At 48.1% G+C, this 26308-nt stretch overlaps 1 protein-coding gene and 1 long non-coding RNA gene across 4 annotated transcripts in view; one reads left to right on the forward strand and one right to left on the reverse strand.

Moving 5' to 3' along the window:
- FAM184A (family with sequence similarity 184 member A) overlaps positions 1–26308 on the forward strand; it is a 49521-nt gene that overhangs the window by 14897 nt on the left and 8316 nt on the right. For 2 of the 3 annotated variants that reach the window (XM_078855355.1, XM_078855354.1), the window contains exons 2-15: positions 14922–15160; positions 15805–15934; positions 16874–17256; positions 17792–17942; positions 18076–18211; positions 18485–18621; positions 19310–19516; positions 21497–21616; positions 22262–22423; positions 23065–23186; positions 23825–23975; positions 24657–24698; positions 25074–25286; positions 25625–25778. In XM_078855355.1, coding sequence (XP_078711481.1) covers positions 14922–15160; positions 15805–15934; positions 16874–17256; positions 17792–17942; positions 18076–18211; positions 18485–18621; positions 19310–19516; positions 21497–21616; positions 22262–22423; positions 23065–23186; positions 23825–23975; positions 24657–24698; positions 25074–25286; positions 25625–25778 — 2347 coding nt within the window. The remainder of the gene's footprint in view (positions 1–14921; positions 15161–15804; positions 15935–16873; positions 17257–17791; positions 17943–18075; positions 18212–18484; positions 18622–19309; positions 19517–21496; positions 21617–22261; positions 22424–23064; positions 23187–23824; positions 23976–24656; positions 24699–25073; positions 25287–25624; positions 25779–26308) is intronic. The other variant, XM_078855356.1, reaches the window with a different exon arrangement.
- LOC144931485 (uncharacterized) lies at positions 5131–6714 on the reverse strand. The gene is made up of 3 exons (XR_013636573.1): positions 6674–6714; positions 6336–6358; positions 5131–5162 (listed from the first exon to the last, which is right to left on the reverse strand). It is a non-coding gene; the product is annotated as an uncharacterized LOC144931485 (long non-coding RNA).

Here is a 26308-nt window from a genome sequence, read left to right on the forward strand (position 1 = left end):
TTAAAAAGGCAGAGTTATGCGGATGCCTCCATGTGAAACTGCCGTGATATCAGAATCTGAATATTTATTTGTACTGAAGGAATCCGATGAGCTATGAAGCTCTTTTTCCCGTGAAATATTGCCCCCATTATTTTCTTTGGCTACAATCTCATATGGATGGCCAATAATGCCGAAAATCTCTCACCTGGGCTACATTCATGTCTTTTCTTCCGTTCTTTTCCCCAATTATATTTCATTTGCGATATTGGGTCTTTTAATGAGGCAAAGGCAATTTCGTTTGAAACGTTTACCGAAAGCAATTCATCATACCCTGGTAGAGAATAGTCTCTAGAAAGTGACATGACAGAACAACACAGATATCCTCATTTCTACTACATGTCAATCAAACTGAACATTTCTAATTATTACAACTATAATAAGCTTAATTAAGTTAAAACCACCAGTATGAGACTATCTACACTGTATAATTACACAGGCAGCATTTAATTACAGGCAACTAATACACAACTTCGACCCAGGATCTGAGCAGTGGAGCTCAGTGATTCGGTATGGTGTTGTTCCACCCCGAGCCACTTCACTGCTTTCATGTTAACTCTTATTTATTATTACAGCTTTGATCGTGCTGTTGTTGCTGGCTCATTCATGGTTCGAGCCTTTGGAACCCCTGCTCAGGAACTTCATTTAAACAAGAAAAAAATCTTATCCCTAGGGCCGACAGTCAGCTAAAAAGGCCAGACAGCACAAGCTTGAACGATGGCTTCGTGGCGGCGGCGGTAGTGGCGGTGGCGGCAGAATCGGAGTATTGCGCGCGGTCCGGTTCCACCAGCCTCAGGGGCGCCGTGTTGCGCTGCTCCCGACAGCTGTGCGGGTTGAGCGCCGGGTAGAGCGGCTCGAGGAAGCGGGCGTGGAACGCGTGGAGCAGGGCCATGCTGGCGGCGTCGAAGAACGCCAGCGTCCCCGCCCCCTCGACGAGCAGCACGCCAACGACGGTGGGCCTGGGTACGGCGAGCGCCAGCGGCGGTTCGGCCACGCCGCCGTGCCACGCCGTGTAGACGCCGTTGTGCAGCTCCAGCGCCCACGAGCCGGAGTTGCGGCCCAGCCGGCTGCAGTCGACGCGTGGCACCGATGCGTACGCCATGCCCACCTGTTGGGGCGCCGCGGTCGTGAGATGTTATCTCCCTGGCCTGGTGTGCAGCAGGTCGTGGGTTGGATCCAGACCCTGACACCTGCTGCATGCTCTTCCCATAGTCGCGTGGATTTTTCTCCGGGTCCTCTGGGTTTTTCCTCCACATTTGAAACATGCATTTATAGTATTTGGCTGCTGTACATTTCCACGTGATAAGAGACTTCGTTGAGCTATCATTTGTGGTCAGGTCACTTCTGAAAAAGAGCTAATAACTCAGGGGGCTTTACCTGGTAAAAAAAATAGTTTAGTTTCACATTCGTATTAAAAGCATTTAAGGCAAGGCCTACGAAATTGAGGACGTCATCGTTATCATCATCAGCCTTGATCTATCCATGGCTGGATTAAGGACTCCCCTCACCTGTCGACCATGGGGGATGTTTGACCATACTTCACCACACTGGTCAATTCGTGGTCGTGAAGGAGTGCTTAGAAGTGTTTCATATATTACTCAACAGACGTGTTGGCCATGCCCAGGAATTACACTCACTAGCTTACTCTTTTGACATCACCGCTTGGACATTTTATCGTCTTCACTAAAGTGACACATTGGAGCAACGGACTCTTCATGCATACTCGTTGGTTCTTTCGGTAAAGTCACGTAGGTATAAAATAACATAAATTCAATCACGACGTTTCGATTGCAACACAAGCAATCGTCATCAGGTGGGAAAACCACAGCAAGAAATAGTTTTTGCTGAAGTGGGAGAGAGATGCCGAGGTAAGAGGTTATATAGGTAAGAGAGGGGGGAGGGGCAAGGGAGGGGGGAGCGTTGCGTGGACGCTAGGAGAGGGAAAGAGACGTTAAGTAAGAGTATGGATCCCTGAAGTCACGAAAACTTCAAATCTAGATGCTTAAAGCTGTTTCTCATTAATGAGGCTCCACAGCATGTGCCTCGACCATCGCCTGGACAAGCGGACTGAGAAACGAATGAACGAATATAGCACGTGCTTGGGTAGCCCATGACATGCAACCTAGGTATGTAATCTACAGCATGTGAGATGAAATTTTTGGATAGCTTCTTTGGAATTTCTCTTACTTGATACAGCTATCGTGCTGTGACGGTTTCACCTGAAGACGGAGGCTTGTGTTGCCTCCGAAACGTCGTGATTTTTATTTTATTTTTATTTTACTTTTATTAATTTAATTTTTTACCTACGTGACTTTACCTAAAAAAACCTAAGAATATGAATCCTTGCAGTCACGAAAGCTTCAAATCTAGAATTAGCTTCTTTGAGTGGATACACTGGCAAGCCTGAGTGCATTCATAAACAGGTCCGGGTTTGTTCTGTTAGCCATTGTCAGCCACATATTTAGTGGCCATTGTTGGCATTTTGAGATCACACTCGGTTATGGGTCTCCCAGAGGCTCCTGGTTTTGCTTGTTCCAGGAAGGATTTACGGGAGTTGCTTTGGGCACTCACTGTCACAAGTCTATGAGGCGCTTGTCTACGGCATAGCCGCCCTTGAAATTATTTATTTCATTCTTAGTCATTAATGGCCCCTATGTATGCTTCGTATGACTCTCTGAACCTTGGACATTACCACTGAACTCAAATAATTCTAAACACGCCTCAGTCTGACTGTAAGCCTCAAACATTAACACTGCCATACTTTGGTTTTTGTGTGTTATTCGTTGTGGAAACACGAGCAAAAATGAAAATATTAATGACGAAACATCTGCCGTGTTTGTGAAATGATAGCTCTCGCTTGCCGTTGACTCTACGAGTGCAACTTAATGTTTCCCATCAGAATTTCAGGAGCCTGATATCATATCCGTTTTAAGAAAGAGATATGTCCATCAGATTATTCTTGTATTTTATTGGCCGCAACCACCGCCACCATCATCAGATGTCACCTCTCAGATGGATGAAAGTCACACCGTTGTGGTGCAAGCTCCTATTCCATGCAGTAGCATTCCATTTTGCTTACATTATTATTTTCCCCCAAATGGAACTTCCTTCAGAGAAAGTCTTCCCGCTGCCTAGTTTTTTTTTTCCATAAGGGATCGGAACAATACGATTCTAAGATTTTGGGTTTGAATCCAGTCACAAATTACTGCATTAATCAATTGTTTTTATACTTGAGTCCTTTAAATTCCCGTTTTGAGAATATGAAAATGTTTGTCTGACTGCCTTGCAATGAACATTTCCTTTTGTGGCTGTGCTCATCCCAGTTTGAGGATAAAAAGGGCCATGTAAAGGACTTTCAGAAGTTAACTAACAGCCTTCCGTAAGCCATTCTTTGCGAAGGAGCAATGCATTCTTTGAGAGTTCCAAATGGACACCTCATTACACCTCATTACACCAATAGCATGATAGCAGGGTTGTGGAATGGTTTACTTACTGAGGATTAGAACCTTTGGTGTACCACATTAACACACGCTTCAGTCACATTTGTGACAGAAGTGACTGCTCCCACTAAAATTATAAACGGAGTTACCAGATTGAAAGTATTGCCCTCTAGTACCCAATTAGTGTTGCTCAGATGCGTCAATTGATTGAAAAATATTGTTTGCGGCTCGTTTCAAGGTGGTAGACCTCATGGGTCCAGGCGCTGTATGAAATGCATTTTTTGGGCATATGAAAATAACTGGCGGCCCATTGAACTAAAGATGCAGGCCTTATGATGTGAAGATGCGGGTCTTATAAAATGAAGTTGCAGACTGTGTCCAGCCCGTGGGTTTGTAGTATCCCCACCCCCTGCACTTATTGGAGTCGATTTGGCAAAAAGGAAAAAAAAAGCGAAATACTCAACACCGACTGCACGGAACGACTGCGCAGTGTGATGCTCACCGTCCAGCCGGTCTTGCCAGCGACGACCACCTCCCAGTAGCAGCAGCCACGGTGGGTGAGGGCGGGCAGGCCACGGCACGCCAGCACGTTGAGGGTAGAGAGGAAGCGGCCCGGTTCCTCGGGCACGTCTCGGCGCCTCCGCACGCACCGCACCTCCGCGCCGTCCGCAGAGATCTCCAGGTTGGGGTGCGCCGTCTCGGGGTCAAGAGTCACCTCCGTTAGCTCTGCCAAAGATGATGCCCTTTGTATGTAAATGCTTGTCGTTTTGTAACCAGATCACCTGGAGTGCGCCCGATCTTGTCAGATTGTACGTACACATGTTGAACTTCGTTTGCACCGTACGTAGCCAACCGTGCTAATCGGAGTGGCGCAAGCTGAGCAGGGTTTGAGCCAAAATTCATTTTTCTATATTCTTGGTTCTTTCGGTAAAGTCACGTAGAAGGGAAATAAAAAAATAATAAAATAATAAAGCAATAAAAATTATTGCTGTGGATTTCACACCTGATGATGATTGCTTGTATTGCAGTCGAAACGTCGTGAGAATTTTTATTGTTTTATTTTTATATTATTTTATTATTTCCCTTCTACGTGACTTTACCGAAAGAACCAAGAATATGAATCCCTGCAGTCACGAAAGCTTTCAATCAAAACCAAAATTCATTGTTGTACTGTTACTTCTATGCTCACACATCGGTGCTCCTCACCACCAATCCACACTGAAGCAGCATGGTGCAATGATTGCACCCGTCATGGATGCCAAAGGGCATCATGTGTTTGTCTGCTCCAGGAAATTTTGGGCATAACTTCAAACTCGAGGGATGAATAGCTCACATACCTGAAGCTCTCTCATACTTGGAAAGCACCTGAAGGTTTTTTTTTCTTCCTCTCACAGTCGTTCCAGCTGCCTTCACAGCCCTTACCTGCCACCCCTTGTTGTCCAAACGCCTTTTAGAACTTGGCCATCGCGGCCCAAGGTGGTCACTGTGACCCGGGGGAGAGACTGGTCATTCAGCTTCGCAACACTCAGCATCGTCGGAGAATAGAATGTACAATGGTTACGGGACTCACTTGGTTCAAATGCCTTGAGCAGTTTTGAGATTTTCGCTTCAGATTCGAACACCGCCTGCAGTCCGTTGTTTGGATTCTGCGTGATGTCAGGTGGTTCTTTTTCCGCGCCTTTCAAGCTGAAAGGTAACATGAGCCGGAGTAAAAAAAAAAGTGGCTTACAACGCTGATGAAAGTTGATGTTGATGTCTGTTGCAGAACAAAGTGGCAGTAAACAAAATATAAATAAACAGGCCAAAAGCATGGGACTCAAACGGTGGAATCCAGTTTGTAACCTCTTTGACTTATTCAGTCTTGTCAGCAGATTTAGGTGGCCTGGATAACATTAGTCTGGAAGACCCATTGGCCAATGGCCAAAAAATTATATTTTATGGAGAGACAGCATTTTGTGTGTTTATTTATTTATAGTCTGCATTAGCCACGATCCTTCATTACGGTGTATCATGAGTTACAAGTAGGATTTCAATCTATAATTTTCAGCCTTTTATCAATCCAACGCGGGATGAAGACCTCCGCACAATGATTCAGTCACGGGGGTTATTTCACCTTGCTTCACCATGCTGGTTAGTCCACGTTGGTGATCTGTAAGTGGCAGGGTCTTAAACTATTTCAGAGATCACTTGCCACTGATGTTAGCCATGACCAAGAGTTGAAATCGGGTCGTCGGGTTTGTAGGGTATGGCTCTAACCCACTGCACCCCCCCTGAGTTTGCAAATAAACTACACAATTCTACCGATGACAGACGGCGCATCGGGACCGCGTGATTGTTACGAATCACAAACTTAGATCAACAAGCGCAACGTCTGTTTAAGCCAGGTCAATTTTCCACTTTTCATCATCTTAACGGGGCAACGTAAGACAGACGTGACTTGACCTGGGCACCAAGAGGGGGTGACAATGAGCTGGAGAGGACAGCTGTTAGGACTGCCCAGCTGGCAATGCTCGTGGTGTGATGGCCGGGTGTCGAAAGAGGAAAATTGGGTAACTCTTGACACCATGCGATGCGACGGCGTCAACAGAAACCGGGCGCCGGCCGACCGGAGGAGAGGAATGGGGGGGCTGCCCAATGGTGACGAGGGGGGGTGGGTGGGCGAGGGGGTGCCTGGTGCATGAATAAGTGGAGCAGAGATTGTCTTCGACCGAAGTACACAATGTTTACCAACACTTGGTTCACAGGGGGGATATTTGCATTAAAAAGCTGTCCCAACATATGGACCCCCAGGAAGCTTTTGTATAGCAGCAGTACAAACAGGAAGGCGGGGGGTTGAATAAATAAAAGAACATGGCTTACCTTTCTTGGATAGCCTTGAATGCCTGTCAAATACACACAGAGATTAGATTTTATGTTTAGGTCCTAAAGCAATATGTTTGGTTGAGCACAAGTGGCAGTCCAAGTGCAGTAGGTTATTGTTTTATTTTTAAATGATAAGCAGTTCACTTAGTTCTATTGCATGGCATAACTGTGTTTCCAACATTGCAGAGAGCATCCAGACAAGACAAATGACCGGTTGGTACTCCTGATACATTTGTAGTGACATCGCGGGATGTCACTGTGCAGTGCCGGTCCTAGAGAGGCACGGCGTGCGGTGTAGCGACATCGTGGACACCACAGTGATGTGGGTGTAGTACCGGCCCTAGAGGGGCCCGGTGAGTGCTGATGGATAGCGCTGGATGGCACCACGCTTGGCGTGCAGTTCCAACCCTACAGGACAGGGTGTGTGGGAATGTAGGCCGTAGGAATGAGGTTACTAAAGGCCATGGCACTCTGCTTGACCCGAGAGGACACGTGACCGGTTAAGTCTACAAAGGGGCCCCAAGTGGGGGCTAGGGGTGGTCACGTGGTTAGCATCCAGATCCTACCCGAGGATTCTGGAAGGTGGTCGTGGCCAAGGGCGGAGCCGGCCACGCCGCAGAGAATATAAGCCGGGTCCCCAGGGGGACCGGCGTTGTTGCTCATCCTAAAGAAACCTTCGTCTACGTTCTATGTTCTCTGTTCAACGAGTCTCCAACACGTGGACCCGAGCTGTGGTCCCGGTCTGGAAAAGCTTGTTACGGTGTAACTAGTGTGGTTAGCCTGGTGACTAGTGTAGTTAGCTTGGTGGTCACCAACATAGGTTGTTATTCTGTTAAGGGGAAGTTACCCCGTGTGTTGGAGTTAAATAAATGTGTTGCCTCCAAGTATACATCTGTGACTCAGTTGAACTCACTACACATTCGTCTAAGAATTCCAGCATTTAATTGCTCGCATGGTATTTACTAAAATATGGAATGTGCAAGGGTACAGAGGCATCTGTGTAATCAGGACAGCTTCATAATGAGACAGCAGTGAAACAAAACAACTAATAAGAATGGTAATAGAAACATTAATATCAGTAAAATTGTAATTTGTGGAAATGGTAACTCTCATGGAAATATCCAAGTTTGCAGCCGGTAATTTAAATATTGTTTGCATCATGGGAAAGCCTTACTGGGTCTAATTGGAAGAAAGTTTTGCACTGAGATGTTGGACTAATTTCTCGATGAGCAATACTTTGCATGTGGGAGACAACCAGAGTATCCAGAGAAAAGCCCACCCGCACATCTGCGGTTCTACACACGTGGGTGTCACAAAGACACTGTGCTGGCATGTCATGGCCACCTTACAGCCCGGCGCTGAGGTATAGCGATCTTTGAAACTCGTTGTCAACTAACCCGTGCCTCTCTAAAACGCTTGGCTCAATCACAGACAGTCTAGCTCCACTGCTCCACCGTGTCCGGCTGAATGTCAACAAATAAAAGCGAAAATTGGGGGGATTTGCTGCATGCACAGACATGCAGCAAAGTCGCGTGGTGCCATGGTGGCGAGGTGTTAACTCCCTCGCCTGATATGCAGGAGGTTGTGGGTTCGATACCGACCCTGATGCCTGCTGTATATTTTAAGTTTACATGTTCTACCCGTGGTCGTGAGGATTTTTCTCTGGGTCCTCCGATTGTTGTCTCCACATTTAGAATTAACATGCATTTCGAGTATTTGACCGCTATGAATTTCCAGATGATCAGCCATTTAATTGGGCTATCATTTGTGATAGCCAGGTCACTTCTGAAAAATAGTTATTTATACTCGTTGGTTCTTTCGGTAAAGTCACGTAGATGAAAAATAAAAATAATAATAATAAAATGACAATAACTAAATTAAATCTGATGACGGAAGCTTGTGTTGCCTCCGAAACGTCGTAATTTAATTGAGTTATTTTCATTTTTTTTCACCTACGTGACTTTACCGAAAGAACCAAAGAGTATGGATCCTTGCGGTCTCGAAAACTTCAAATCTAGAGTTATTTATATAGCTCAGTGCGCCTTTACCTGGTAAAACAGACAATAATTTAGTTTGTTTTAGAGATTGTGGGGGGGGGGGAGATCCCCACCTGCAGCGTTTGGTGCGGCAAAGCCTCTGCAGTCACGGCTGCGTGCAGCGAATCAATGGCACTCTGTAGTCCCTGTGTCTCGCGAGCGATCGCGAGCATCAGCAGCTCGTGCCGGCGCCGCCGCTCGAGTTGGCGCTCGCCGATGAGCCGCAGCACGTGCGTCCGCTCGTCCTCCAGCAGGCTGATGAGCGCCTGGTACTGCACGCCGGCACGCCGCTTTGCCCGCTCCGCCTCCTCCTTCGGGGCGAGAACGGTGGAACGGTGGAACGGCGGCGATGAGTTTGGCACCGTGGGGGGGGCACGCGCGTGCCGGCGAGGTGCCAGGTCGCCACGGCCATTCGCGGTCTGGCAGTCGGAAATTGGCACTTCTGTTTTACGCTCGGCGGTCAGGAGGTGCTTAATCTGGTGCTGATTGGTGGTCCGTCCCCTGTTTAATGTTGGGGTGTAGGTTTTTCATATATTACTAGCTTTACTACCCGGCTTCGCCCCGGGACTTGGATTCACCACGCCCGGCCGCCTTTGTCTCCCCAGTGGCGATGTTCACACACCACAACAGTTACTTGTTTGAGGTTGAGTCGACCTAGGGGAGGTCCAGTGGTGGCCGTGAGCGGGAGTCAAACTCGGGTCGCCAGGTTCGTAGCGCAGCGCACTAACCACTACACTACCGCTCCCCCCACACACACAAACACGCGTGCGCATCCATAGGTACACATACACGCGCTTGCTGTAGACACACACAACGTTCAGGGTGCGTACGGCAGTAAACGACTCAAATAATAAAGCAGCAATGCTGCGCGAAGAACGCCTTAGACCTGCAACACATTTGTATGGCACTTTACTCGCGGAGGGATCGGGGGTGAGGGATGCGTGACATCAGCAGGCACACTGCGTGACGCTTCCGCATGCGGGTGACATCACAGATGTGACATCATGGCTCACTTGCCGTGCAAAATATATCCATTATTGCGCCCCCCCCCCCCCCAAAAAAAATGCTAAAATCTATTTTTATACTTTTTTCATGGTGTACAGTCTGGAAACTACCGACATGCCAACTTTCAAGTTTGTTGCATGTCGGGAAGTATGCTAAACATTTCAAACATTCACAAATTTCCCTTTTATATACAGTATATAGATAGGCAGCATGGGCCATTGTAGAAACATGCATTGTACTGTACTGAGCTCTGATGTCTATGCTCCTACCTTCATTACCCTGCACTGACCAACATGGTGAAGTGTGGTAAACTAATCCCCACAACACGCACAGAGTGGGGATGCCCCATCCAGAAGTGGGTTGGCAAAGGGCTGTACGTGTAAATGTATGTAGGTATATCCTGCTCGTGCAACATTGCCGATTGTCTCCATCGTCAAAATAACTCCTCTAAGTACGCGTGTCCTCGCATATGTGTTCCCCCAAGCGGACGGCCTTTACATAAGATGGAGTTGTGAGATCTGTACTCTTTGGTGCTTTCGGTAAAGTCACGTAGATGAAAAAAAATAAACAAAAAATTAAAATAACTGAATTAAATCACGACGTTTCGGAGGCAACACAAGCTTCTGTCATCAGGTGGAACAACCACAGCAAAATTACTGTAATGAGCAATGTTGCTGTGGTTGTTCCACCTGATGACGGAAGCTTGTGTTGCCTCCGAAACGTCGTGATTTAATTTAGTTTTGTTTTCATCTACGTGACTTTACCGAAAGAACCAAAGAGTATGGATCCTTGCAGTCACGAAAACTTCAAATCTAGAATTGTGAGATCTGCTCGTGTGCAGCAGCAAGATCAGGGATGATCACAGCGTGGTGGGGACCTTCATCCAGAAGTTGATAGACACTTAGGACAATGATGGTATGTTCCCTAAGCCAAGTGTCCGAGCTTAATGTAGCTCAACAGCAAATGGATAGCTGACTGAGTGCTGCCGCGTGTAAATATTGTAATGATGGCTAATTGAAGGCCATTATTTAAGTAGTCTCTGATTCAATCTTGGAACTTACTGCTGCCTCGGTGGACGTCTTCTTAATGGCTTCAATCATTTGCATGTTCCCTTCTTTTCTCTTCGTCAACTTCTCTAGCCAATCGTGGTGGGAGGCCTGATCGCATCAATCACACGTGGAAACATTAAACCGAAATCAACGACGACACATGCAACAACGTTGTTTCCCCACTTGACAAGCGCGCAAAAAAACGCACGCACGTGTTTGCATGGTAGAGGGGGGAGGGATGGTTCGGAGCAGACACGCTCACCTGCATCGTTTCCGCTGCCTCAACATCGGACAGGATCCTGTGCCCGTTGTGCCGCATGGAGATCTGGCATCGCACGCACATGACCTGCCCATCGTCCGCGCAGTACACGCGCAGGTGTGCGCCGTGCTTGCTGCAGCGCGAGATGCACGAGGGTGCCGGGGGCATGGAGCCCTTGCCGGGGTCAGCGTCTGCGTCCGAATCGCCGGCAGCGCCGGTCCACGCGCATTCGGCGTCGCCACGCACGTCAGGGCCGCACCTTTCCGCGTCGTCTTCGCTGCGGGTCGCTTCGTCGCACGCCTCCACTACAGATACGGGTGGCGGGGGCGCTCCGTACCAGATCTCGCTCAGGCAGCCGGGCTCTTTGGATGCTCCACCTGTGTCTGTGCCCTCGTGCTCGAGCGGTTGGGCAGGAATGGTGTTGGCGTTTAGAAGGTCAGAGAAGAACTCCAGCCCAGGGTTTTGGACGCCGGACGCATCGTTCATGACGCTAATTTCGAGGGCTCCAGCTGGACACGGCGGAGGCGACTTTGCCACCGTCGCTGCCTCTCTGTTTCCCTCGGTAGCGGACACTTCTATGTCAAACTGGAGCGGCTCGCTTGAGTCGGAGGACATGGTCGCCTTCCCGGTAGAAGCTGTCCCTGCGTTGTCGACCCTGAAAACAAACTGGAATTATGTAACTTTATGCTTTACAAATTGTCGCAGACAATGTACTTGCTAACACGTATCATATATTTAGATTTGTATTACGAATAATTTCTAGTTCCCGTTTTTTTATTTATAAACGACATGCAACGAAGGGAGAATATGAGAATTGTAGCAAACTTTGTTGATTTAGGTACAACAGTAATGTGTATAATACAGAAGATGGTGAAAGTGAAATTATTTAAGTGCGTTTGTTGAGGACAATGATGGTGGACTTTAGTCAGTGCCCCATGCCCTCTGAGATATCACGAGGAAATGTCCCAGTGGCCATGTGGACTTGAATCTCGGCCGATGGGTTGCCTCGAAGACAAAAACAATTAGCACGCTGCATGGTTGAACACATTTATCCACGACTTGTCGCATTTCTCTCCATTCACCTGCAATAACACCATCCCTCATTCAGTCTCTTCAAGCACGTTACTACTCGACAATAAAACACAGCAGGTTTACAACTACACAGAACATTGTTTGTGACGGCATAGATTTTACGCGGAGTCGCGCGTGCGATAGAGCGCAGTCCTCTACCTCGCAGAAAAAATACGTCTGCATTTGATACACTCTTTCCAAGCGCACGTGTATTATATTAGAATAGAAACAACAACAAAACTCCGCTATAATGTTACATGTGAACAAACAATACAATAGCTGTATTGTCAATTTCGGACAAAAGTATCGTGCAACTCACTCTGCAGCTGGGTTTGAGCTTGGGCTGGTGAGGAGCTGTGTGTGTGTGAGATAGCCTATCGGAGTATCGTGGGCTTCCTCGTAGTTTCGTTGGGCAATCGGTGTTTTCGAACTGCTTCCACATTCTAGAGTGTCACTTTACCACATGAGACTGTTGTGAATTGTGGCTTCTCGGTTGGGGTATTTTTGTTGCAGTAAAAGTTTTTGTTTAATTTACAGTTTGGGTTTTCAACTTTTTTTTATTTAAGATTCGCTTTACATATTCATCGCGCTTAAATATCAATATGCGGTCATAGTTCTAAAAGAACGTGTATCCACGTATTTTTTTATTAAAGCGTCAAGCGTGCATTTTATACATTACATATTAATTGCTATTTGTGTAATGACTGGTGATTCACAGTTGCTTAATTCACTTTTAAATGTTATGCATTTCAAACGTTCCCAGGCAATGTACTTGTTAACACGTATAATAATGAAAGATTTCTGTTATCGTAAATTTTTTTTAGTTCCTGTTTATTTTCGTTTTTCACAGATGTCATTCGGGAAGGAAGAATACGGAAGTTCTAGTAAGCTTCGTTAATTTAGCCACTAAAGTAATCTGTATACTACGGAAGGTTGTGAAATTGCGATGAAGAAATGTATTGCGCTCGCAAGATGTATATATATATTTTTCAGGATTTACTTGAGCCACTTTGGGAGAGTCGAGAGGTCTACATTAGTATTTAGAGACGGGTAATTAAAGCTGTTGTAACGTCTGGTACTGTGCAAAGTGGAAGATCTGGAATTTATAAAACAACTGGCAAATACGTTTGAGGCCAAATAATAATACAATCATTACTTATTGGCGGTGGCCACTAACGACATAACTTTTAGTCATCTCTCCGATTCGGTGATGAGTTACAACTATTCAGGTTTGCGAATCGATTGAAGAATAATTTTGTTTGACACTCCGCTTGATCACGGTCTGTAGTGATGCAGGATTTCGATTAGGGTGGTGACCATTCACTCTTCCAGAGAGTAGAATAACTTTTACACCATTGGAACCTCATTTGCCAGAAGAAAAAATATGATCATTGGTTTTTTACCCTTTTATCTGGCAACAAAACTGACACCTTTTTTTTTTACAAGTAGTCATGTTTGCATAGACCACAATACCTGCAGTCGTAATGCAAACAAAAAACATAACTCTGATAATGTATGCACTGTCCTTGAAGTTGATTGGTCCACACCCGAGACAGCTTTCCTTAGAGCCTAGTCTCACGTGGTGTTGGACCAGATGACGTCAAAAGGCGCACGACTGCAGGTATTGTGGTCTATGGCAAACATGACTCCTTGTATAAAAGGTGTCAGTTTTGTTGGCAGATAAAAGGGTAAAAAAACAAGTATCAGTCGAATAACTGTCACTGTATCATGGGGCCCTATGAAAGAAAACCACTTGTTTTTCATAAGGATCCTGCATTGGGTTTTTATTTAATATGTTCGCAAAAAAAAAAAGAAGTGGGGCGATGTGGTGCGATCAGACACGGTGGCCCGAGGAGCGGAAAGAGAGATGGCGCAGGACAGAGCAGTGTGGAGAAGGTTGGCAAGGACAACGCACCCCACATGAGTGGGACAAACACGTGGAAGAAGAAAATACATCTAACAACTAGAATTCCTTATCGAGGAAACATGCTAATGAACTGATTACTAATCTATCATATAATTACAATACCCCCCCCCTCCGCCTATGATCTCTGCACCTGATGGGTTTAGAGATGAAGTCATCTTGCTCTGTTTAAGACAGGAAGCAGGTACATTGCTTCACTATTCTGGCCTATGGCCCGATGATGCTGCATGTAATTAGCAGCGAAATGTCACGGTACTACTCAAATTGTAAATGTGGATTTACTCTCCAACACACCGGTGGGTTGAAGTAGTAACTAACTGGCGCGTTGTTAACGTGACAAACCTTACTCTTGGTTCGTTCGGTAAAGTCACGTAGAAGGGAAATAATAAAATAATAAAAATATCAAACAATATAATTTTTTATATTTTTTGTTTAATACTTTTATTATTTTATTATTTAACTTCTACGTGACTTTACCGAAAGAACCAAGAATATGAATCCCTGCAGTCACGAAAGCTTTAAATCAAAATGTATGACAAACCTTATTAGCGGTGTTGGGTGGTGGAGGGTTACGACAGATTTATACTTACGCGGTCTCACTGAAAAACCTTTATTATGCATGGAGATTAGTCCACTTGCTGTCCTGCCTTCTGGAAAAACCACGTAGAAGGGAGTTCCACAACATTTTTGTGGTCCACCACCAACTCTGGCTGCCACCACAGTGCTGGATTACAGGCGTGTGCCAATGTAATATAGCTTTAAAACACGTATGCAGTATTATTTGCCTACGTCGAATGGGGGTAGAAATGTTGAATGTGTCCTATGTTTTCATTGTTTATTAAAGTAGTCTGTATACTTTCCGACACAGTTTGCGGTCATGTTCCCACCGAGTCACTGACCGTCAATGAGGTGAGGAGCAGCTCACAATTAATCCGGCGCTTGTCAATAACCTACGCTTCTGCTCATAGTCCCTGCGTGAGTGGGCCAGAGTGCTCAACGTTCTGCCCTTCCCAGAACCCAGGAGCATCGAGTTCGGGCTTCAGCCTGCAAAATGTATTAATCCCCCACCCCCTCTTGTTACAGGTTGTGCCTTGTGCTGGGTTCTTGTCAAAGTATAATATTGGTTGCGAAAGCCTCCGTGTGAAACTAACACACGGTTAATCTGCAAAATAGGTAATCTACCCGTGGACATATATATTTATATGCGTTTGTATATTTTTTTTGCCGACGCATCCGCAGGTCATCTACGCGCTCAACACCAAGAACGACGAGCACGAGGCGGCCGTGTCGGCGCTCCGCGAGGCGCACGCCGAGGAGATGCAGCAGTTCGCGGCGGAGACGCGGCACCGCCTGCTGCGCTACCAGTCCCGCCTGGGCATCGAGTCGGAGCTGCGCGAGAAGGCCCGCTCGCTGGAGGAGGCGCTCGCCGGCGAAGGGCGCCTCCGCCGACAGGCCCAGGAGCAGCTGGAGGCCTACAGGCAAGGGAGGCCCGGCGGCTCGTGAAGACGATCCGTTTAAGGAAGTTGCGTGTCGTTGTCCGAGACTTTGCCTTTCTAAAACCTGGGCAATTGCGTCGATCCAACGGTTGCCCGCGGCTTGACGACCAGCGCTAAAAGGGATTCGCATTGCGGGCCCAGGCGGCGATGGCGTCACGCTGAGCGCGTGGCACCCTGGCCCGCCGCCAATCGGGCATTCAATAGGAGTAACAGTAATGAGCTAAGCATAGTGCCTGAATGGGAGACCACCATTAATAACGGGTTGTTATAGGCTGTGAGACTAAATAAAGGGTAGCAGTGGGCAGTGCAGAAAACTCCGTTGTCCTATTGTACTGCTGTGCTCCCACGTTTATGCTCGCCAGGTTCGCCAACCCGCGCTGACCAGCACGGTGAAGTATGTTCAAAGAATTTCCCACTTCCCGCACGGTGTAGTTGGCGTGAGTATAATGGATCAATAATAATGTTTGGTGATGATAATAGAGTAAACTTGACCTCGGAGGTGTTTCTTACCCTTTGCAAATGGCGCTCACTCAGTATAGCTTGTAAAGCGCCAGCTAAAAAGACCACCCCAGCTTGCTGCCAGTGAAGCCGTTGGTGTGTGGCGCGGCGGTGATGCGGTACGGCAGGCGGCACGTGGAGGAGCGCGACGCCGGCCGGGACGCCGAGCACGCCGACCGCATCCTGACCCTCTCCACGCAGATGCTCGACATGAAGCGCGACTTCGAGGCCAAGATCCTCGGCTTCACTTCGCTGCAGGTCAGGGCGGTGTGCTTTAACGGCCTAGCTGTTAACAACCTAGGTGTTAACAACCCATTCCAATGACATACGTGTACGTCATCAGCTTTTCTTCCGATTTCGTTCCGATTACGTCCGTTTACGTCATGGGAGCAGAATCGATTCCGAACAAAATCAGAATTAAAAGGCCATGTGGGAGGGCGTGACAGATGACCTCAAAGAGTGCGGTCGTGTCGCTACAGTTGTCTGTGTTGAGTACAGCACAATGTCTTTAAAAACCACAGCGCTACTACGCCTCTCTAAATAAAATTAACGCTGAACCGCTTGCGTGTTCCGAGATTCATCGGTGAACGGGACCCACCCTGCAACTTGCAGGAGTCTCGGAATGGGAAAGGGTTAACCATCTCCGCGATTGAACGATGAGTTACAACTATTCAGGTTTGGGAATCGATTCAAGAATTGTTATGTTCGACACTCCACTTCATTAAGGTCTGTAGTGAATGCAGGATTTTGATTTAGGATAGTGACCATTCACTCCCTCCGGTGAGTCGAATAACTCTCACTGTATCATGGGACCCTGCGAAAAATATCCCATTGCCTTGTGACACTTGGTGTATAATAACAATCTTTAAAATCTGTACATATAAATAAATAAATATTCCCTCCTATTTTAAATGCATGTATTTTTTTCTTTTGCGCCATGCGTAGCCATCCGTGCTAATCGGAGGTGCGGGGGAAGGACAACAAAATGTATTGTAGCTCGTGTGCAGTTGCTGGATGGATCATTATATCGCAGGGCCATGAGTTGGTGATGGTTTAGGAAAACCTTCATCAACCAGTGAATTGTTGATGGCTGATAATGATGGTCCAATTGAACTCCGCATTCACAACTCTGCACACTCTCCTAGCCCACCCCCCTCCCCACTTCCTCAAGCTTCAATGCTGCTGTGTGACCCCCAGAAACGGCTGGAGGAGGAGAAAGAGGCGGCCCTGGCGGAGGCGCGGGCCTCCCACGACCGCGCGCTGCAGGAACTGGAGCAGGGCCGCGACGCCGAGCACAGCCAGATGGCCGCCGAGTCGCACGCGCGGGCCGAGCGCGAGCACGCAGAGGCCGAGCGGCTACGGGCCGAGGGGGAACGTCTGCGCGGGGAGACGGAGCGGCTGGCGTCCGAGGTGCGGCGTCTGGAGGGCGAGCGAGAGACGGGCGAGGCCGAAGTGCGTGCCGGCTACGAGCAGCAGCTGCAGGAGCTGCGCGGAGCCAAGCACGAGAGCCGGCTTGCCGAGTGGGAGGCGCACGAGCAGCGGCTGCGCCAGGAGTTCCAGGCCCACGCGGATGAGCTGCAGTGAGCGACTTGTGCCGTGCCGATCGTTCCAAGGGATACAAAGACAAAAGACGACAATCCCCCCCGTGTAGCCTTAACAGACCGTTGGGGCGCAAGTGCTGTTAGCGAGCACGGCACATGAGGGGGTGGGAGGCCACTATCACGCCCGGCCACCTTTGTCTCCCCAGTGGCGATGTTTACACATTGCATGAGGAACTCATTTGAAGCCGATTCTACCCAAGGGAGGCCCAGAACTAGTTCAAATATTCGTCACTGGTGTTGGACGTGAGTGTTAATCTAACTCGGGTCGCCATGTTCGTAGTGCAACGCTCCCCCAAAGGGACACACAACCCTGCGAACAAGCGGCCTAGTTGTGTACATGCGTGAACTAATAGGCCTGTGATGATGTGTCGATTGCTGTTGCTTGCTGTACTGCCGTCTCCTTGACACTCCGCAACACACCGGGTTTGCGACAAATCTGCGTTAAATCACTCACCTTTGCATCCAAAAGTGCTGGCTCAGAGGCATTCCGTTTCACTGCGCTCATTGCTTGCAGGCGTGGCTGGGAGGCACGGGAGGGCTCTCTGCGGGGCTTCATGGAGAAGCAGCGGGCCGAGCTTCAGCTGAACCAAGCACAAGTCGCCACCTTCAGAGAGCAGGGGGAGCAGCTGCACAGAGACCTCGGGCTCGCACACGAGGGCAAACAGGTACACGATGGGTCTTCATTAGGCGCGCCACGTGGGATCTTCGCGCCCGTGATATTTACCAATGCCGTGGTATTTGACATCCACAAACACATGGCAACGCACCTGGCCTGCGTTCCCTGTGCCATTTATTTAGGATGCAGAGAGACGCCTGGCGGAAGCGCGGCAGGAAGCATCCTCCTCTCAGGCCCGGCTCGCCGACGCCCAGAGGGAGTTGGCCACTGTCCGAGACCAGCTGCAGGACCAGGCCGCCCAGCTGCTCAGCAGAGCCAGTGAGTGGCCACCACACCAACATTACACTCGCCTGCCTCAAAACCTCATGCAACCTGCATCCTTTTGGAAAATTTCAAAATGCCAATCAGATATATGTGCCTTTAACCTGGAGTCCAGCATAAAGCAGAATTGTGAAAACAGGCTTTTGTTTAACTGTAAGTCACGGACCTACAGTATTTCTTCACCCATGTGTTTGCAATCGTATTTTGGGGGTTATGGTCAAGTGCGACCATATTTCTGTTTCTTGTGAATCGGTGTGCTCCCATGGGCAGAACGGATTGGCTCCCTGGAGGCCTCGCAGATGGCCGACCATGCGAACATACGGGACCTGGTGGAGCAAGCGTCCCGCCTGCGTGAGAAGCTGAGCCAGGCCGAGGGCGAGCGGACGGTTCTAAAGCAGCATGAGACGGTGGGGCCCTTTTAGGCTCTTACGGCCACAAGATGCATGCACGGCACCGCCGCATTGTTTTCCAGTGATCGTTAGGTTTGAGTGTTTATGTATCATCACATGAGCCAGCTTCGAAAGAAGCTGTACAATTTTATTTTGGTGAATTACTTAGCATCATGGGAGTACACGAACCAATGGGGTCATGAGAATAGCAGGCCATTAGAGAAGTAAAAACATAATCATGGAAATGCTGTTGATGTCACGACCCCATCATTTCTTCCTGTTGCTAGATCTGGTAGTTGTTCCAGAGTAAAAATTCTGCGTTCGTAGCATCATTGAGATAATTTTTTTGTCTACAACCTTCCATCTTGCACGCTACTATGCTTTCTCATTACATTCGATTCCAAACTTCAAAATTGCTTACACTTTAATCATCATAAATAATTGCGTAGGCGACGAATGCCTGGTTATGCCAACTAGAGCGTCACACCTTCCACTGTGTTTGTAGAAGGCATACACGAACCTTCCACGAAATTCCAGCACCCTCCACATTTACAGGTATTCCTACGCTGGAATATTACCTTCAAACAATACAAAAACTGACTTTGTTCGAATGATGCAAGGGCACAAGAAAATGTATCCGACCGACAATGCCAATTCGCTACCCCCCATCCGTGCATTGTTTCTCCGACCACCGACGGACGTTCAGACGTTGCATTCGCTGGTGAGCGAAAAGCGTCTGCTGAGCGAGCAGCACGAGCGGGAGCTGGCGCGCGCACGTGAGGCCGCGGCGGAGGAGCGGCGCGCCCTGGAGGAGCGGCACCGCGCCGACACGGACGCCGCCGCGCTACGGCACCGGCAGCTCGCCGATGAGGCGCGCTCTGCCGCCGAGGGCGCTACTCGTGCCCTCCGACAGGTGAGCTTGCCGACCGTCGCTACGCCTGGCCGATGCGACATTACAGCAGACATCTTGATATGCAAATTCTTTTGTCAAGGCGCCATTCCCTCCTTCCAACCCAGCTTAAATATACGCTCCAAGCGTGGTGTTGTTTCATTCAGACGCTGTCTCCCCGACAGACCTGGTCTTCACCTGAGGGACGGCTGCTTGCGTTGTGGCCGAAACGTCGGGAGAATTATTTTATTATGTTTTATTTATATTATTTTATTAATTTCTTTCTACGTGACTTTACCGAAAGAACCAAGAAGAGGAGCACTTCATCACCTTTATCATTGTAATCATCATCAATCGTGGTTAACCCACCGCTGGATGAAGGCCTCTTGAAGCTGTCCCCATCTCCTTTTTTTTTCTTTCCCATTGCCCCGCACCTCCGATTAGCGTGGTTGGCTAAGTACGGCGCGAGAGATGTTCAACATACATACATACATGCATCATTCGCAGGTCTGCTATATAGGAGTTCATCTATCACAGACAGCTTCACGTAGCCATCTTGCTGTACTGCCACATGCTGGCCAGCTCGTCAACCACCGACCCTTGCCTACAAAATTAAAACAAATTTCTGGTGATAATGTGTAGGCAGTGATGCACAAGCACACATAACAAAAATACGCAACATAGTTGTCAACAATGGTGCCTTAAAATAAAAATATATGTAATCGGTGACATTTCAGGCAATTGCCCTTCTTCAAAGCACATGCCTCCAAAGCACTGGGTCACAGGAGTGCGCCACTCTGTCTAGTCGAGAGCAACATCACCATCCCCGCCACGCTGTGACCTTCCCAGAGGAGCTTTTAAAAGTTTTCCACGTTCTTTTTTCTTTTAAGTTACAATTACGTGTTCGATTTGTTTACATGTATCGTTAAGTTCGTGTGACGAGATCACAATAGAATTGTGTAAGGTTTGTTTCGGTCAGAGGCATTTCATTTTATTTAATCAACACTGGGTCGCCCGTGTGTATTTCTGAGCTGCATTGTTGAATGTTACCCTGGATTGCCTCGCTTGTGCGCTGTCCCACAGATGTCACCTACCCAACAAAGTCACCTGTCCTCACACGGCAATGCTCTGTGTTGCACTAAGTGCCGACTGCTGTGCTCCGGTTTTAGAACGTGTTATTTGACTGCCACAGTCTCAAAACAGGATACAAATTTAACCCTCTTGCCTCTTCCATTGAAGGAGCCACTGTGGTATAGATACCAACACACTGCACTCACAGTCTATAAGTACCAAGGTCATGGTCCAGGTCGTTAAAACCATGTGCGACTTTATTTGCATAAAACAGTTATATTAATGTATTTGGGAATGCCTCTCTGGGCATCGATAATATATTCCAGCATGATCTTGCAATTGGGTGATGAGTCACATTCTATGTTTCTACTTTTACATTTGGAGAGAAACCAAAGTACCCAGAGAAAACCCACTCTGCATACGAGGGGATAACACTACAAGGTCCACACGGTTCACTGCAGTAACATGAAACTGCCCATAGGTGAAATAACACTCAGAGGAAGCGGGATATGTAATGTTACGTGAGCACTGCGTTTAAGATGCACCCTAACTTTATAAGAGGAATCTGATCATCAGATTTGTTTTTATCTGCCAGGCCACACGAAGTTGCCAGGGCTCAATGAGGTATGCGAGTGTTAGCGCGCTGCGCTATGAACCTGGCGACCCGGGTTCGATTCCCGCTCACGGCCAACACCAGTGACGATTATCTCAACTGGTCCCGGGCCTCCCCTAGGTCGACTCAGCCTCAAATGAGTACCTGGTGCGATGTGTAAACATCGTCACAAGGGAGACAAAGGCGACCGGGCGTGGTGCTGGCCACCCACCCCCTCGTGTGCCGTGCCGGCCTTCATAGGTGCTCGCTAACAGCACTTGCCCCTACAGTCTGTTAAGGCTAAATGGGGGACCTTTGTCTTTGTTTCCATGCTTGTGAAGGAATTGGAGGAGAAGATGGATCAGCTCAGGCAGCAGCTGGACACAGAGAGAGCCCAACTTCAGGAGCAGACCAGCGTGCACGAGCAGCTCACTGCTAAACTGCAGTCTGCCAACCAGGAGGTGAGTACGGTGCTCTGCAATGGTTTGAAAACAAATTAAGTATCGATTTAATAATACAAACTAATGGAAGCTTCTACTTATGAGTTATGTTGCATGGTTTTTATTAATAGATGAAGGATATTGATCAGGACACCTGCCCAAGTCTTCACAATGTTCAGCAATCCGAAGAAGACCAGAGTTATCTTCATTATTCACCTCATGTCTCTTGTCATATGACAACCTTAGACTTGTCAACCCTCCCAATTTAAGCGGCAGGATTATGATTGTTAAATACTTCAGAGGACAGCACTACCAAAGCAAAAATTGCATCAAAGAAAATTCTGTTTTCAAAAAATGTATGAAATGCTACGATTTAGCTTTGAAAATCGGAATGCTGTAAAAGTGTAAAAATATTTACATCCTACCTCTTAAATTTGTAGGGCTGGTAAGTCTGCAAACTGTGCCACTCGTGTCTAGTGCAGGCCCATTTATTTTTTTTATTTTACTCTGTGATCTTGCTGACGTTTTTCTTGGTGGTGTCGGCATCGGAAGCACGTGTGAGCTAAGCACGATCGTGGTACCCTCGGGCACCACCCCCTTCCCGCTGACCTCCGACCCCTCGACTCCCCGATTCCCCCCCCCACCCCCATGCTTGTTTGGGAGCAGGTGTCACGGCTGGAGGAACTGGTGCGCTCCGGCGAGCAGGGCCTGGGCTCAGCCACGTCCCACATCGCCGGGCTACGCGACACCGCTGAGAAGCTGCAGCGCGAGCTGGACGCCGCTCGCACGCAGCTGCACAACTCACGAGCCACGGCCGCCACCCTCCAGGTGTCGAGTGACCCTCGACCTCTCCGCCCCTCCTCTCCCGCCACACGAAGAGGGGGTTGCTTTCTCGCCTCGTTTATTTTTCAAAACGTTAACGGGAATTGCGCTGTAATTAATAGGCATGTGGGATGGAGCGGCTGTGTACTGATTAATGCTTTGTGCTATGAATCCGGCAACCTGAGTTTGAGTACCAGCCATAGCTAACATCAGTGACGAGTGATATCTGAAACGGTCCTGCCCCCACCATGTCCTTCACCAGCCTGCACTGAACAGGATGGTGAAGTCCGTAAACCACTCCCCGTGACCAACACATTGTGGGAAGGCCTTCATCCAGCAGTAGATTGACAATGGACAGTTTGGGTCAATCGTTACATTCTGACTAACTCCTTCGGTCAGCACGTCATCAAATTTTCTCAGGGAATTAAATATTTACGTTTTAACAGGAATGATCCTGGTTGATGACACCACAAAATACCTTGGAAGTCATTTCAATTGGTCTCTTATGAAATTGTTATGCCCTTTGCAGTATGGTTTTCTTGAATACAGGAACTTATATGTTCTGGCTTAGTGCTGTGCATTAGTCCTCTGTAATACCCAACAAAACTCTTGTCTAAATTCCAATTTGTGTGTTTGTGTATGTGCAGAAAAAGAATGATGAGCAGAAGCAGGAGCATCAGACCAAGGTCTCCACACTACAGGAGGACACGAAGATCAAGCTGGAGCAGGTGACTCGTGACTTGGAGCAGAAATGGGAGGCGACTTTGAGGTAAGAATACAGGTCTGATGCATATTTAACACATTTTAAAAAAGTATCCGCATACATGGATTATGTAACACTCTCTAACGTGTTTGTCTTCGAAAGTGTTTTAATTAGACGTATGTTTATTTATTTTAGATTTTTCTTGGTAAGAGTATGGTTTTTATTTGCTCCGTATGTGTGTGGTTGTTGGGCTTCTTTCGCGCGTATATTTGGTCCTTATGTATAATTAATGCACAGTGTTGTGGGATGCTGTTGGTGTGAATGACGCTATATAAAATGAAAGTATATTATTATTGATCCCAAAGTCGGCAACACGGCCAAAGCATTGCCTGTCAACTATTATTATCTTACCAGGTAAGGCCCACTGAGCTTCATAGCTTTTTTTCAGATGAGTGACCTGGCCACAAATGATAGCTCAAGAAAAGTGGCTTATCACGTGGAAATTTGTAGCAGTAGCAATATACTCTGAATGCACATTGATTCTAAACGTGTAGAGAAAAACCGGAGGATCCGGAGAAAAATCACCATGACCACGGGGAGGACGTGCAAACTCCAAATATAGCTGCGTCGGGCGAGGCAGATAACATCTCGCCACCGCGGCACCCCTTGCGATCGGCGCTGCCGCGTCGTGCGCGTCCCTCCAGGTCCAAGTGCGAGCGGCTGCGCGAGGAGCTGCAGGCGCAGCACGCGCAGAGCAAGCGCACGGCGCTGGAGCAGCTGAGCCAGGTCAAGGACCAGGAGCTGGCGGCCACGCGCGACGGCTGGCAGCGCAAGATCCAGGACCTTCTTGACCAGGTGACGAACGGGCGACTTGCCTGTACGTACAATAGAATAATTTAAGCATGCAGGTGGGTAGTTTCATAGCTATCGGGGTGTTCTTATAGGTGTGCGATTGTTATTATATTCACATGAAGGTAATTGTGCTTTTGCGGCCGTCTGGAACGCTCTTCCTTTGGATATTAGGAAGCCAGTGGAGTTATGCACTTTTAAAATCTAGATTGAAAAAAATTTCTTTAGAACTGCTTTTTGTGTTTAGTGTCGTTGTCCTTCCCCCGTACCTCCGATTAGCACGGTTGGCTACGTACGGTGCGAAAGAAGTTCAACATACATACATATAGGATACGGGAGTTATAAATGCCCGCGATGGATGGAGTGCGGATGACAGCGTTCAGTGTTTTCTTGCTTGTATTTATTACACCTGCTTTGAGATGGTTTTGAAATATTTTCAGCAGATCATTTTGGACTGATTTCCTCCCCTTTCACTGCTGTATACTTAGAATGAGAAACATCCCAATTTGAGAAGTGAGGGCCGAACTGGTGATATCGATAGCTGGTAACGTTTTAACAAAATACAGGTATGCATCAATTTCAAATAAATATAGTCCCGGTTGAACAAAGTAAAATTGTGTTTAATTGCTTATTTGCTGTTGCTGACAATAGTGCAAAGCAGTGACATGTTTTCCTTCCGATGCATAGAGAAAATCTCTAGGGGAAAGCTTGCAGAAGGCGATTGCCAACGTAAGTGAGGACGGTGGGCATGGGAGAGGCATGTGCATGGGCAATGCATCATGAGCAAGCCTGCATGACCATACATTGTACAAAGCAGGTTCATTCACAGTCATGGATTTGATGTGCCTACAATTGCATGGATTGCATATATCATCTTCTTGGTTTTTTCGGTAAAGTCACGATATGTTTATTTGCACTTCAAGCATGCCGTTCATGTGTCTGTTCTTGTTTGTGCTACTATTATTAGCGATGGGTTTTACTTACATTTATTACAAATGTTTTGGTCCGCCCGTTCGATCGTTTGAGAATTTCCCATCGGCCCCGTGAGGTGAGCAACCTAGGACCGACATTCACGCGCGCAACATGGCTCATTACTTCCGACAGATCTCGCTGCTCAAGCAGAACCTGGAGCTGCAGCTGACGCAGTCGCAGGACTCGCTGCAGCGCCTGCAGGCGCAGTACGGCCTGGAAAGGGAACGCACGCGCGAGCACCTTGCCGACGCCCAGCGCGACTACGAGGAGCGTGTGGCCGCCATCGAGGAGCGACACCGGGCAGTCGCGCAGGCCGCGGAGGCCCAGAGATTGCGCAAAAATGCCGTGAGTCTCGTCCCTGCGTAAAACGAGTTTATTGGCCCGGGTGCGCGTCTTGCGTTTGAATGTTGCACAGTAGTTGCCACCTGGAAATCCAAGGTGTAGCATGGTTGGGTATGGGCTCCTGGTGCAAGGCATTACATGCACCCCCCCCTTGCCCACCCAATCGAATTTTTTTCACTCTTCATAGCCTGGCTCCTGGGCCTCTTTGTCCCATAGGCCCCCGGTGCACAAGCACCGCCTGCACACTTAACGGCTAAGCTACTGATCGGTCTGTTTACCGCGGCGTGTGCACGGACGTGGAACGAGGTGCATCCCTCGTGCGTGGCAACGGTCCGCTTCAGGAGCTGGAGGAGCGTCTGAGTCAGCAGCGCGAGGAGGCCCTGGCGGCACTGCGGATAGAGCATGGCACGGCGGTGGCAACCCTGCTCGATCGCACCCACGGCGAGCTCAGCGCGGAGCGGGAGCGCTGGCGGGAGAAGAAACAGAGGGAGCTGGGTATGCGGCGCGGATGTGCGATTTGTGCAGCTCATGTGCATGTGCACACACGTCCATCCACACATATATATACACAGACATACCTCATACAAGCAGACTTTACTCTGTGTAAATAAGAGGCAGTCATCAGCATCCATGATCATTTGAACACATAGGCTTTTTAGCTTAGACGAGGGACTTCCCAATCCGTAGCTATGTTACAATCTATTGAGCAGCTACACAAAGCATGTATACATATTTATTAGAGGTTACACTGTGGTCTGTGCAATGATGTGGTCGAGAACGAGAGTCACGTGGCCTGTTCCACAATATCCTCCTCTTCCCAGCCTTGACGCTCCAGGCAATGCCACATTGGTCACAGGCGCCACCTAGTGGCAGAGCGCTGCACATGGCCCTCTCAATATATTCTTTCTCCTGCTACTGCAGACAAGCGTATACTTACACCGTTAAAAGAAGAAAAAAATATGTAACAGGCGACGTTTTCGGGCAATGACTCTTCTTAGAACATAAAATGTATTACATCCAAAGTG

Source organism: Lampetra fluviatilis, chromosome 4, assembly GCF_964198595.1.
Source record: "Lampetra fluviatilis chromosome 4, kcLamFluv1.1, whole genome shotgun sequence".
Classification (NCBI taxonomy): Eukaryota; Metazoa; Chordata; class Hyperoartia; order Petromyzontiformes; family Petromyzontidae; genus Lampetra; species Lampetra fluviatilis.